The sequence below is a fragment of the Pelodiscus sinensis genome, chromosome 31 (assembly GCF_052426305.1).
Source record: "Pelodiscus sinensis isolate ZL-2025 chromosome 31, ASM5242630v1, whole genome shotgun sequence".
In the NCBI taxonomy this organism is placed as follows: Eukaryota; Metazoa; Chordata; order Testudines; family Trionychidae; genus Pelodiscus; species Pelodiscus sinensis.
The window spans coordinates 10,358,977-10,374,013 of NC_143082.1; the positions used below are offsets into that span (position 1 = coordinate 10,358,977).

The 15,037-nt window shown below is 45.9% G+C and overlaps 1 protein-coding gene across 3 annotated transcripts in view; it reads left to right on the forward strand.

The window, feature by feature from the left end:
- The first annotated feature begins 477 nt into the window (after positions 1–477).
- DIP2B (DIP2 acetate--CoA ligase B (putative)) overlaps positions 478–15,037 on the forward strand; it is a 173,594-nt gene continuing 159,034 nt past the window's right edge. For all 3 annotated transcript variants that reach the window (XM_075902043.2, XM_075902044.2, XM_075902045.2), the window contains exon 1: positions 478–696. In XM_075902043.2, coding sequence (XP_075758158.1) covers positions 609–696 — 88 coding nt within the window. In that variant the 5' untranslated portion in view covers positions 478–608. The remainder of the gene's footprint in view (positions 697–15,037) is intronic.

A 15,037-nucleotide genomic window follows, 5' to 3' on the forward strand; every position in this document is an offset into this window, starting at 1 on the left:
TAGCCTGAGGTATGCCTGTAGTTCCCACAGCCCCTAATTGCCCCCTGCCTCACCACCTCCCTCTGGGCGCTAAAGGCTGGTGCAATGAGTCCAATTGCCTAGGGCGGTGCTAGTGAGGCAGGTGCTGTTGCTGTGGGTGCGGGGGCGCTGCGGGTGGAGGTGGCAGCACCCGCCTTGTACCGCAGGCTGCCAAAAGGGCCTGAAACGGGACCTCGGGGAAGGAGCGCACTTCCAAGGGGGCGGCGCAGGTCCCGGTCTTGCCAGCAGGGCGGGGCGCGGTCCCAGGTATGGCCGGCAGGGGGCACGCGGCTCAGTTCAGTGAGGGAGGGGGAGGGAGGAGTCGGGCGCGCGCGCGGCGCAGTTCTCGACCGGGCCGGCAGGGCGCGCAAGGCTCAGTTTGCTGTCAAGGGGAGGGGGGGAGGAGTCGTGCGCGCGCGGCGCAGTTCTCGATCGGGTCGGCGGCGCGCGCGGTCGGAGCCGGCCCCTCCCCCTCATGTGACCGCGGCGCTGGGGCTCAGCATGGCGGAGGCGGCGGCCGCTCCTGCTGCGCCCGGGATCCGGAACCCCCAGCGCTGAGCCGGGCCCGCGCGGGCTCCCCGCTCCCCGACATGGCCGAGCCGGCAGGCGGCGGCGCCTGCTCCCTGCCCCGGGAGATCCGCGAGCAGCTGGCCGAGCTGGAGCTGGAGCTCTCCGAAGGTGTGGGGCGCTGTGGGGCCGGGTGGGGCGGGGCAGGCCTGAGGGGGCGGCAGGGGTGGGGCTGAGGGGGGAGATGTGGGGCTGGGAGCTTTCTCCGGCTCTTGCTTAGGCTGGGCAGGCTCCCCGGAGTTCCCCGCTTACTTCAGTTTCCTCATCCGTTTTCTCCTCGCGGAGGGGACGAGGGTTTGCTCGCTGCTTGCCATGGTCTCCCTGGCTGCGGGGCGCCCCAGCTGCCCGGACAGTGGATGGAGGGGTTGGGGGAGCCCCCTCCATATGGCTACTGATTGTGGGAGGTTGGCTGGGGCAAATCCCCTTCACATGCTAAGATCTGCTTGGGTCTGTTTCCGTGGGATGGGGTTGGCAGACGCTTCCTAATTGCCCTTCTCACAGACTGCCTCGGGGTTAGTTGGGCCTGTCTCTTGTGTTGTGGGATGTCTTCATGTGTGTCTTTTTCTGGTGTTGGGAGGCACTCCTCTTGGTAAGCTCAAGTTGTGTTTAATAGGGGGAATCCCACTAGTATTCCTGCCCCTCCTGCGTCTTTTTACATTCCCTTTCCTCCTTTCTCTCCCCTCCTCTTTAATGGGGAGACTCAGTTCTCCAGTTTCTCTCAGGCACGCAGCTAACCTGTGTGTTGTGGCCAGTTTTTACAGCATCCCCATCTTTGAGATGCAGTCCCTTAAGTGCTTATCACTTGGTCTGTGCTTAATGTTTAGCGCTCTGCTTATTTTTTTGCAAAGGTCTGAGAGGGAGCTGTGGGGTAGGTAGCTTGCAAGATTATTTCTTCTTCCCAAAGCCCTGGAGAACAAACTTTAGAGAATAATCATATGCAAACCTCCAAGGATGCATATGTGGAATAGCCTGATGGGTCTTAGCTATAATTGATTATTGTTTATCGTTTGGGAGAGAATTCTCAGGTGTTCTTACAGATGTTTTCTTCTTTGTTTGCTGCCCTCATGAATTTTAAAAGCCTCTTTAAGGATTTTCAGGGGAGAGGAGACTGGAGAAAATCAATGGCAGTTGCGGGGGGAGGGGAGAAGCTTTGGCTAACAATGGAAAAAATACAGCATAATGTTCTTTGCACGTGATCTAAGCAAGTTGTTTCATGCAACCATAATCAGTTCACACAAAGTTCCTGTTTATATTGAAAACAAACGCTTAATTTATGCTTGAGACATGAATGTGACATTTCCTCTTCTTTTTAAATGTACACATGGTGATTTCTGCACCCTTGTTGCCATTAGTGTGGCTGTGTTGAAAATTTCTTCTTATAGAGCTGTACATGAGTATTTCTGTCAGGGAAAAGACATGTATTGGAATCTGGGGTGGGTAGATGAACATTGTGAAGGAAATGGTTATATTTTACAAATTGTAAAATGCTCCTGATCCAATGAAAGTTGTTGGGTTCAATTCAGAGGAATTGCTAGGTAACGCTTTTTTGGCTGGCAGGAGGTCTTCCTGGAGATAGACATAATGGATCCTTCTAGCTTTAAAATCTATGAAACATCAAATTACAGACATGTTTGTCCTTTTTGTTTTACTACAAGAACAATCAGCGAACGAGGAGGAATTGTTTGCAAGGTAGATAGGACCTTTGGGATTTTTTAATCAAGGTGCTAAGCACCCTAAATTCACACAGGCTTGGTTGACGGTTGTCACTTAGCATCTTCCAGGATGAAAAGAATCCTGTAGCAGCATGAAGACAGCACTTTTCAATAGAAACCATTTGTTAGGATAGGAGCATTTCAATGCTGGTTTTTCTTTTGCCAAATACTGTTCAGAAATACTTGAAACAATTTAACTAGAGCAGTAATCCTCAATGGTGTTAACCTTTATGGACTGTTTGACAGTGTGAAGTACTGGGGAATTGTCCTTTTTATGCCCTTGGATATATCTTGTAGAAGAACTCTTAATTGCAGAATTTACTGGAACATTTGGCTGCTGGGAAAGCATTTGTATTTTGTAGTATTTGCAACTTTTTTTCTCATGACGTTAAAAAAAGGTTAACCCTTAGCATAGTTTGATACATACTATCGTGCTCTTGGAAAATCTTGTGCGGTTACTGTACAGTCTGATCTTGAGGCTTTTTAAAGTGCAACTCAAAGCAGCACAAAGCCATTTCAGTAACTCCCTATTTAAATACCATATTACTGTGTAAAGATGCTTGAATTTTTGCATACTTCGTTATGGTTTTGCATACTTTGAATATTGATGTCATTTTGCAGAATGTTTTGCTTGCTGCTTACATCTTTGCAGCTTGCATTTAACTCATATTTTGCTCAAATCTTCCAGAGCTCAGAATGGGACTCCTGTCTAAATCATGTACCCAAAGAAAATTGTGTATAAAGACATTGTCAGACGTTGTCTTGCTTCTGTTACAGTAGGCCAGGGGTAGTCAACCCTCGCCTCTCAAGCTGCATGCGGCTCTTTGCTTATAGAAATGTGGGTCTTATTAGGGTTACCATACGTCCATTTTTTCCTGGATATGTCCTCGTTTTCCCATGTTAAATTGCCGTCCGCCAGATTTTTTTAAACACAAAAAATGTCCGGGATTTGGGGAGAGGGCAGCGCACCTGCCTTCAAAGGAATGTTTGTCTGTCTTTTGGAGCTACATGCCTGGACAGTTCATAGCTGCTTTGTGCATGCACCCCCGCGCCTGGTGGAAAAAGTGGGTGGCTGCAATGGCTGCTCTGGTGAGACCCAGGGTATTGTTAAAAGAATTTGGGGCTGTCTGGGTCTTGGGGAGGGGAAGGGCATTGGGTTAGAGCAGGGGAGGATGGGGGTGCCTTAGGGCTATAGATATATAAACATAAATGCAATAGGCTTTAATTTAATATAATATGCCATCTCCTGAGTAACTTCCCCTTCCCCCACCCCCCAAATTGGGGAACTGCCATGTTTGATATTGTGGTGTTTGCTCTGTGAGTTTGTTTTCCCCTTTCCCCACCCTATGTAGGTCCTGTCTATTCAGGTTATCATCCGGTTGGGGCAGGGACTATTTACTATTGTTTTTTTTCCCAGGCCTAGCCCAGTGGGATCCCATTTTTGCCCCTTAGGCTTTGCTATTATTCTTATTAATAATAATGTTTTAACACTACATTTTAAGGAAGGAATTTTCAAAGATGCTTAAAGAAGTTAGGTGCTCTGTCATTATACACCAGTGCATGGGTGTTAAGAAGGTTTGGTTTAATCACCACCTTTTTAACAGACTTTAAGGCCCCGATCCTGCAAGCTGCATCTCTCTCTGAAGCCATCACTGCAGTCTGCCTGCCAAAACAGTGTCAGTGATTGGGGCCTAAAGCTTTTTGAAAGTGTTCTTTAACTGATTTCTTGTTTCTCCGACGATTGGGACTTGACTTATACCCTTTTTACTTGCTCTGCACTTATGCAGGTGCTCAGCATTTCTTTAAAATAAGTCCCTCCGCTGAGTTAAGATTAGAAACTTCAACATGAGCTTCTCTGTGTAACTTTGATCAGTGTAATCCTGAGTCTTTGTGGAATGAACTGCATTGCATGTGAGAGTTGTATTAAAAAGTCAGTATTAATAAATTTTATGGGGAACCAGTGTGTGATTGTGTAAACAAAAGGGATCCATTCCCTCTTTCTCTTTGCATCTGCTTTTATCTCTGTGCTTCGTTGTGAAGCGGTTGTTTACCTTTTGGGTGTTTCTACTGGCAATTCTGAATAGGGCACCACAACAGCTTACTTCTCCCCATTTCTGAAAGGGAAGAGGAGCAGAACCTTTGGAGAGAGGGCATATGGACATTAGGGATGTGAACGACTAATGCTTCAACACACTAATGGACTAGTTGCTACCCCCCCCTCCCCCCGCTTGCTGCCTCTATCAGAAAGAGGCAGCAAGGGAGGGGGTGAAGTGGAGGGGACGCTTCAAAGCGGCAGCAACCATGTGGAGCCTGGCTTCAGATAGTGGGCTCCACGTGGCGCTGCCGTTTACAAGCGCTGCATGCAGCATGGGGCCAGCTGGGGAATCCCCTGCTCACCCCAAGATCCATGCAGCACTGCCATTTTGAAATGTGGTGGGGAGCATGGGTCCAGCGGGGGACTGCTTGAGTCCCTGCTGGCCCCATGCTCCCTGCAGCGCTTTCGCCTTTGAAGTGTAGCAACAGCCCTGGGGCTGTTGCTACATTTCAGAGGCACCCTTACCAAATTTCATTGACTATTTGATGAGCCAAATAATTAAATTTAACATCCCTAATGAACATCAAGTGATGCATGGGGGATGTGCAGCATTGTTTATTTCCTGTTATAATGTGTCATGGAGAGGTGAGACACAACATTGTGCTGTTGTCACTAGGTTCCTTAAGGTCCTCATAGCCTTGTTTTTTACAGTGTTATGTCTCCATTATTCTACATGATATGTGATATTTATAATTCTGCCAAAGAAAATGCAATATTAAATCTAATCTGGCACCATGCGTGGAAGAGATGCTACATCAGCATGTGGGCTGCAAAATGGAACAGAAGAATTACCTTAAATACATATAGAAAATAGAAATTGTGAGGCTTCCTTAAGGAACGGTATGTGTGGCCAAAGCCATAGGATTAATTATATCTCTGCTTTGCATATCATTCTTGACCATACTCTGTGGTCAAAATGGAAATGCCAGAAGTCTCATCCCTCAAAGCACTTAAAACTTCTGGGCCAAGTATTAGAGGATATTTCAGAAAACAGTGCTGTAGTTGCCCTATGCCTTGTGGCATAATTACCTTCAAATGTCTTATCAAAGTTTCTCTTCTGCTTGGGGCAGTGTGAACTGCTGGTAGATCTCTTGTTGCTGTGACTGTTACTAGAAAAACTCCTTGTAAATAGCAGGAACAACTTCTTTTGCCTTTTTTTATTTTGTTACCCTTCCATTGTATATCTCCTCTGTTTTATTCCAGTGACAGATCTAATTCTGTCTCAGATTGTAAATTCTTTGGAGAGGGATGTGTCATGTATCCACTAGGGATGTTAAATTTAGATGAATTAACTAATTGAATAGTCGATGGGATCTACTATTCGATTAGTCTATGAGGGTGCCTCTGCCTTTGAATTGTAGCAAGAACCCAATAGGGCTCTTGCTACAGTTCAAAAGCAGAAACCCCACAGGGAGTGTGGGTCCAGCAAGGGACTGCCCCGTTGGCCCGTTGATCCCTGCGGTGCCTCAGCCTTTGAAATATACAAGAACCCAATTGGGGCTCTTATGCATTTCAAAAGCAGAATTGCAGGAGAAGTGGCACAAGCAGAGCCGCTTTCAGTCCCCGCTCACTCTGTTTCCACTGTGCCTCTACCTCCCCTGCCCTCTGTGGAGATGGTGCTCAGGAGAACTGGCTTTTAAGCCAGCTCCCCCCCATCACCCACTCCCCCCACTTACTTCCTCCCTCTGATAGAGGCTCCAAGGGGGGGGAGCACTAGTCGCATAATTAGTTGACTAGTCTCTTAAATCCCTATTATCCACTGAGCACTGGGTACTTGTATCATCTTCTTCCTTCTCCTACATCTCTTTTCTGGTATTTCTCTCCATCTCTTATGCCAGGTTTATACTCCAGACCTGTATCTGTATACCTACATTGCTTGGTGTGAAAAATCCACCCCCTCGAGTGCTGTAGTTATACTGACCCCTCCCCATGAGTAGACAGTATTGTACTGATGGGAGAAGCTCTCTGGTCGGCATAGGAGTGTCTTCACTGCAGTGCCGCAGCTGCACTGCTGTATGTGAAGATGAAGACAGCCCTCAGTAGCACCCATATTATGCATCACTAATGATGGGATGTGTTACTTTGAATTTGGATCAACTGCTCTTTAATGAAATAATATCATTAAATATAATGTTTAAAAAGGAGTACTCAGTTTTACACCTTTGCCAGCTGAGCTACTGGATCTGGAATGTGTTTTTTGGGGCCACTCTGGATGCTTGCCCTTTAAAATTAGTGATGTGAAAGGTGCTGGGAATAGCCCCCGTCATGGTGGACCTGGTGCATCACAAGCAGGGGCAATTCTTGTTGGGCTGGACCAGCCCGCTCAACTGGGGGACATTCCAGCCTGTCTGCAGTGAGGTAGGGGACAGACCACTTCAGCTCAGCTGGGTTGAAGTGCCCCCCCATAATTGGTTAACTGGTGAAATGTAATGTTTAACTGGTCAACCAATTAAACAGGATTTTACATCTCTACTTAGAAAGTTCTCCTGGATTTCTGTGGAAAGTGCTCCCAGTTCATTGTTAGAAGTTCTGTGGAAAGTGCTCCCAGTTCTGTGGAAAGTGCTCCCAGTGTTGTTAGAAGTGTTTTTCTTTGGTACTAGATTAGAATGTGTTCGGTAGAAGAGTACAATCCAGAAAGGGGTCTGTTTATCTTCTGGTTTCCACCATAGCATTTGTTCCTCTAGCTCAGAAGGTTAATAAAAGTGGACAGCTCTATATCCAGTTAAGGTTAAGATCTAGTAGCTGAAAATAGTTGCTTTCTTAGACAATTTGTATTAACCAATATACAATCAATATATCAGGTATTTGAATCTTCCCAATTGACAAATCAACACTCTGAGGTTTGCGAGGTTTTAGTTCAAAAAGCAGGCCCAGAGCTGTAAGAATTATGGATAAATCGGAAACCCTGATGTTGATGGTTGCAACACACACTAAGGAAAAAAGATTATGAATTTGAAATAGTTTTATTAGCACAATCAGTAAACACACAAAGTAGTGCAATATTAGCTTCATGTCCAGTGTCATGCCATACACATTCTCCCTCCAGCTTCTGTGGAGACTTAATAGTAGAGGCAAATGGTGTTTCATGAGAGAGTCCTGTCGTGTTCCTGGCATGACAAATGGCCAAAGTCTCAATGGACTCAGATGAAGTTAGGCTTGGTATAGTATCCAACGACATCCATGAATATTCAAAAGAATATTTGGCCTCCTTTGCCCGTAATTAACTTCCTTACCCTAATACTATTGGTAGAGATGCAGCTGTATTAGTCTGGTCTAATTATGTCTTTTGTTTCAGCTAATACTATTGGGTTTTTCTTATTTTACAGACTAGTATATTAATAATCTCAAATCTATCAGCGTACATGTCAATTACTATAACAGTTTTGTGGTTGTCTGGTGATATTCCTATCATAAAATACCCCTACCTGGGTTACCTGTCAGCATTTTATGCTAGATATCAGGAGAACTATGTATTTATATCGTATGCCATCTTGTGACTTAAGGTGTGTTGGTCTTTCTTATGCTAAGAGTTATAGGCTTAATTTCCTATACTAACTGCTTAAGCTATCATCATACAGGCCTCTGGGCTTTGCATTTATATCTTACTATGTCTTAATATTATGCATAAAAGCTGACTTTAAATCTGTAATTAATCCATATACTACATGTGTGTGGAATGAGTTGACACAAGTCCTGACAGAGGGGAGCCCATGTTAGAAAGTCTCTCACACCTTAGGCCCCCCCATATCCATGCTCCTATCTGCAGTGATCCAGCCATACAGGAGGGGAGAGCCTGTCATGGTACAGTAGAACCTCAGAATTATGAACACCTCAGAACTGGAGATTGTTCCTAGCTCTGAAATGTTTGTTACTTTGAAAAAAGTTACGTTCTTTTGAAATTAACAACAGAACATTGAGTTAATACAGCTTTGAAACTTTACTATGAAGAATACTGCTTTAACCATCTTAATTTAAATGAAGTAAGCACAGAAAGTTTCCTTACATTGTTAAACCTTTCTGTTCAACATCCTCTTTGTTTAATAGTTTGCATTTAATACAGTACTGGACTCTGTGTGTAGGGGTATTTTTTTTTTTTTGGTCTCTGCTGTTGCCTGATGGCATACTTTTGGTTCCAAATGAGGTGTGTGCGGTTCACTGGTCAGTTTATAACTCTGGTGTTCCTGACTCTGAAGTTCCATAGTCTGTTCAGGAGCAGATATGATTTAAGAGGAAGAAGAATATGGTGGGTTAATTCCATTTTTAGCAAAAAATGTTAGTGTTCTAACTAGGGATGTAAATGTGTAACTGGTTACCTGATAAGCATCACTGTTACCGGTAACTGGTTAACCAGCGCCCTGTAGCAGCCTTCCACCGATGGGCCGCCATGGGCCCACCATGCCATGGGCCAAGATGTGAGCCTACAGCCCTGTGACTTGGGGGCTGCTCCAGTGGACCCTGCTTAACCTATTAGTGGTTAACCTAATGTTTAACCGGCTAATTGATTAAATGGGATTTTACATCCCTAGTTCTAGCATTCTCACATTGAGGCTGGGGTGTTCTTTCTAGGTGAAATTGTCTCCTACTGCTTCTCATCTCAACTGTGTCATCCCAACAAGATATGAAGAGGCTTGGGCAGGGCAGAGGACACATTTTCAGATGATCAGTGAGATGGAACTACCGGAAAGCAGCTTCTTCCATCTTGAGCTCCAGTAGAGTAGAGTCAGATCAAGAGGAATAATGTCAGTGCTAGTTGATGAGTCTAATTATCATGCATGTCAAGTGGATTCATGTTACATAATACAAGCTGCAAGGCCGTTGCACTGTTCGGTACTGTGGTTATAACATAGGTGAGGCTGAACTGTTGAACACCGCCCTGTACAACGTGATACAACTTGTAGTGTTTAAGTGCAAGCCCAGAGTTCTCCTGCTTGCATATCTGATATTAGATGCTTCAGTATATGGCCTGAATAGTCAGTGAAGTTGTACACTTGCTGTGAGTGCTTAGCACCATTGAAAATCTTATTTAGGTGCCCAGCTTTGCAAATGATTTGCAGTGATTTGTTCTGGGTGAGCATGCCAAGTCACAACTGTACTAGCTACAATTTTGTTGTAATACAGTTGCTTTTAACCAGGCTTACCTAACTAGTGTAGACAAGACAACACAAGTCCAGACTGCACACCAGCTCCCGTAGGCCTTGCCACAGTTTTCAAGTTTCCCAATGGTGGGAATGCTGGTGTAAACATATGACAGCTATCTCTGCTCTGTATAGGGGGAGGATGATTCAGTGTCTAATAGGGATGTCAGTGGTTAACTGGTGGTCTGGCTGTTCTGGAGCAGTCCCTTCCCCATGTGCGTGGATGGTGCCCCAGCCAGGCCAGCCCCACAGGTGTGCTTCAGCCCAGGTGGAGCAGCCGCCACCTATCGCAAGCCAGCCTGGCCAGAGCAGCCCCCTCCGTGCCCCGTTTAAGTGGTTAACCAGTTAAACATAACATTTAACCAGTTTACTGATTAAACGGGATTTTACATCCCTAGCGTCTAATATGCCAATGACTGCTCTAGATTAGCATTCCCACTGTGTAAAGTTCTAAGGAAAATGGTAGTGTCAAGACAGACTTTGCAGTGCGAGGCATGGCATACAGGAATTTGAAAACAGGATTTGAACAGCCAGAAATCCTTTTCATCTTGGTTGCTGGCAGAACCTTGTTACCAGTAATGGTATTTAAGTGTGAGTGTAGCCATCACAAGCTGATAGCTGGTGCCACAAAACTGACCAGGTTTAAAGAACAGTAATTGGAGTCACTGTGGACTTTACTGAATGGTTGTGTTACAGCTGAGGCTATGTCTAGACTGGCATGATTTTCCGGAAATGCTTTTAACGGAAAAGTTTTCCGTTAAAAGCATTTTCGGAAAAGCACATCTAGATTTGCGGAAAAGCATCCTGCCAAAGCACTTTTTGCGGAAAAGCGTCTGTGGCCAATCTAGATGCGCTTTTCCACAAAAAAGCCCCGATTGCCATTTTCACGATCGGGGCGTTTTTGCGGAAAACAAATCTCTGCTGTCTACACTGGCCCTTTTGCACAAAAGTTTTTCGGAAAAAGACTTTTGCCCGAACGGGAGCAGCATAGTATTTCCGCAAAAGCACTGACGATCTTATATGAGATCGTCAGTGCTTTTGCGGAAATTCAAGCGGCCAGTGTAGACAGCTGGCAAGTTTTTCTGGAAAAGCGGCTGCTTTTTCGGAAAAAGTGGCCAGTCTAGACACAGCCCTAGGCTTAAAGCCTTGTGTTTGCAGTCATGAACAGATCAGTACATAGCTCCTATGTCATACTCCAGTTCTCTCCCCATGTCCCTTAGATTTAGAGCCATCCACTGCAAACTGAAATATATGTAAAGCACCTTTCAGTGAAGTGGGTGGTTTTGGAGATACTCGTTCCAGAGGCTCTCTTTAGCCGCCTCTTCTGACCTGTTTTACCAAGCCGGTATTACCATATGCCCTTCCATATGGCTAGACAGAAAAGGGGATGTTGACAGGAGTAGGAAGGTTCTCTGTTGTGTGAGGCTGCCAGATCATAAGTAAAAGCTCACTCAGGAAGTTGGTGTGGTCATCAGCGGGTGAGGGAATTCTGGGTTATGGCTTTGGTGTGCTCATAGGAGTGTAGGCGTTAAGGAAAGGGCTGATGACTTGGTCTCCGAAGGGCTTTCACAATTTAGTTTGCTTTGTACAGCGCACATCAATGGGAAATGGTCGCCTTTGCCCTGGAGAGCTTGAAGATGAGATGAACATATGGAAGAGACAAGCAAGGGGGCTATGTGTCTGTAGCGTGGAAAGAAGAGCTCATGCGTAATACTATGTGTAGTTGTAAGCCACTTGGTCTCATTTATTCTTTGAATTTCTGGCATCTTTAACCGCCTTTCTACTCTGCCCCTCCCCAAAGCCACAGTCTGACCTGTGCCTCAGCATTATATGAGTTGAACTTTTTCCTAAAGGATTAAATGGTCAGGTCCAGTAATGATAAATAAGAGCCTTATTTGCCAATTGTGGGTGGACATTGTTTTCTATCATCTCTGCTGTTTCTAGCTAGTAAATGGATGTCTCTGTAGTGGTCTAGGAAGGAATGGGGGTGAGATTGTGGGGGGGGATCTGTATCTCCTTAGGAACAGGCAGGAATTTCCCTGTCAAGAGATTCAGTGCGTGTCACATTAATCCAGTGGTTTCCAGCCCTTTTACACCCAAGATCACTTTTTAAATGTCAGGACAAGCCAGGCTCTGCCCCTTCCTTGAGGCCTTGCCCACTCTATTCCCCCTCTCCATCACCTGTTCCCACCCGTTACTCACTTTTACTGGGTTGAGACAGGAACGAGGAATTTGGGTGTGGGAAAGGGTGAGAGGTGCAAGCTCTGAGAGGGAATTTGGGTGCAGGGGGTGTGGAGAAGGGGATACTGGCTTGGGGTGGGGGGTCCAGGCTGGAGAATGTTGGGGTGAAGTGGGGTATTGGGGTGCTGAACAAGTCTTAGGCCATGGAGAAAGCCCCTGAATGCTTGTGAGAAGCAGGGCTTTGCATTCCCCCCCCTTAGCACAGGGGTTGGCAACCTTTTCAAACCAAAGAGCCAAACTTAATCAAAATTTAGAACAAGCAGTTAACCAAGAGCCCGTCTGTTGATTGACATGATGATTAATAATAGCATAAATGGGACTTCTGCTGCTGCATCTTTTTGCACATTTCTTTGAAGTTTACATCATAACTGGTCAAATCCAGCTTCATGCACACATTCAGGCTGTCTTCTGTCAATTTTGTGGCAGGGGCTGGGGGTTTGGGGATATGGGAGTGTGGGGAGCTCAGAGCAGGGGCTTCAGGTATATAATGGGCTCAGTTCAGAGTTGTTGTGTGGGAGTGCAGGAGTGTTATGATGTTGCAGCCACATGGGGGCTGAGCCCCAATTGTGGGCTTGTTGGCCAGGCTTCATTTTTAAGTAAAGTGTTATGCCCAACACAAAAGGTTTCAACATTGTCTTTATTTATGGCAGCAGTGGGGAATCTCTTTTGGGTCAGGGGTCACTGACCCACAAAAAAGTCAGTCAAGGACCACACAAGTGAATCATAAACAGAGAAGCAAAAAAAACAAAAACCAAAAACTATTATCTCTGAAACCCGTCAACCCTCACCGATGTAGCCCCAGCTGAGACCCCTTACTCCCTTGGCACTCCAGCCCCATGGCGGGGAGAGTAAGGGCAGGGAGGACTGAGGTTCTAGGCCTCAGGCCAGATGAACTCTTTTGGGCTTCCAGAATTAGTGCATTTCGTGTCCCCGTCCCCCCCAAGCTCTGGGGTTGGGCAAAAAATGAGGGGGGAGAGCAATCTGGGGTTAAGTATCTGGCCAGGAGGGAGGGGACAGGAGCACGGTGCTGGTGGGTGTCTGGGCAGAAGCATGGTGTTGGTAAGTGTCTGGGCAGGAGTGAGGGCTTAGAAACAGGATGCTAGTGGGTGTCTGGCCAGGGGAGAGGAGGCAGGTGCAGGTGGGTGTTTAGCCAGGGGGAAGGGGCTGGAACAGCTCGGCGGGTACTGGGGGGGTCTCCAGTATCTCTCAGGCAGGATCAGTAGGCAGCGCTGGAAGAAGCACAAGTGCTGGACCTTCAAGAAATGTAGCCACTACTTGTATCCAAGGTCTGCCATGATCTTAGTTCCCATCCCCCTCATACTGCACGCTCAAGTATCACCACCACAGAGGCGCAGCCAGATGCATGCTTTGCAGTGATCACCAGGCAGGGGAAGGCTGTGCAGCTCCCATGTCCTGCCTCCCAGAGCATGCGGGAAAGTAGGGAGGATAAGAAAATGTGTGTGCTGCTGTAGGAGTGGAGGAGCAGCACATGCATGTGCTTCCCAACAAACTGGATTTGGCACGGAGCCTCAGGGCTCTTCCCACCCCTCTTGCAGGAAGCCGGCATTAGCTCCAGTTTTGTCAGGGGTGGGAGGCTGTAGTGCGTGTGGGCTCCTCATTCTGAGTGGGGGGGCTGAGCTCAAGCAGTGATCCGTATTTGGCTCCTAAGTGAGCAATATATCGCTTGTGAGCCAGAGACTGCCAGATGCTTTGTTAAAGCGTCATCTGCTAGTGCGAAACAAAGGGGGAGGGGGAAAATGTGGGACTGCAATGGAGATCCACAGCCAGCATCTCTGCAATTGACCAGTTGCTTGTGAGCGGCTGGTTAGTCTGGTCTCAAACTTGCACTGAGCTGAGTGCTGCAGGGTCATTGTGTTTTTTTGGTGCTATTGAAGGAGTTACGGTTTGTGTTTGTTTTTCTAGTTAAACATACATTTTGCTGTCTGGTCTATAACTTCCAGCGTGGGTGTTTCTGTGAATGACTTCATGCACCTTTGTTTATTCCTCTTAGGGAGGGCTGTGCTGCGTGGAGGAATCAAGAATTTTATGCTAAAGATTTTAGAGAGCCAGAAATAACATGTGGTGCTCCAGGTCTGAATTGACAAATGTCAGGATAGTGGTGGTGATAGCTAGGGATCAGTTCTGCAGGGTGAGTTGTAGATGTATTGGCAGAACTGTGTGAGGAAACATTATTATTGTAATTGATGGGATAATCATTATTTCCATCACAATTCACTGCAAAATCTTGATTTTTCTTTTCATCTACTTAGCAATTTTAATCCCTAGGTCTGAAAGGTGGGTAAGAATTAATAACCGCCTTTTATAGCTGGAGAAACTGAGGCATAGAAATTAAGTGAATTAGACAGTCACCCAGGGAGACGCTGACAGGGCTTGCAGTAACTGATCTGAATATTCTGTGCCCTAGCTATGGGGCCACACAGCTTTTGTAATACATGTATGTAGTAACTGTGACTATGCAAATAGGACTTGCGTTAGACAGAACTGGTTCAGTGGTGATTTTGATTACCTGGCTTCTTTAATTTATCTGCAAGACTGACAACTGTTAACAAGTCTTCTGAGAAATCAAAAATCTGCATGCAGCTTTGACATGTTCATCCTGTCTGTAGCCTACAAGGGACAGTTGTGAAGCAGTGCTTTGAAATGCATAAACATCCTGTTTGAGGATGTCAGAGTGTCTAATGCAAAGCCAGAGAGCAATATTCTCGCCTTAGTTGCTTTAAAGAGGATTCTGTTGAGAGCCTTCAGTTCTGATTATACTTTATTCTCTTAGGCCTTATGGCCTGGGAAACAGAAACACTGACATGGTTACGCATGGATTTTAGCCATGTCTGTGGCTTGGTTGGAAAGAAGAAGTAGAGCTTAGAAATTATGCAGCAGAGAAGCAAAGAAACAAATATTCTCCATCACCAGTGAATCAAACAGAAGGCCCAAAAGATCCCCTGAAAGTTAGACCATGCAGATTAGTAGAGCAATGCAAACCATTAAGGGAGTTGAGTTTGATTTAAAAGTAAAGATTGTAATTGAAATAAATACATGTAGCTTTGCCAGACTGCAGTTGTGGGGGAGGTATTACTACCAGTAAATGACTACAGGTTGTAAACACCAAAGAGGGAAAGGGGGATCCAAACTATGGTGACTGAGAGTGGTAGGAGAAAGTAAAGAATGCATCAGCTCTTTCAGATACTCAGATATACTAAAATAGGGGAGGGGAGACTATTACTTGAAATCTTTGCTTGAAAGATTGTATG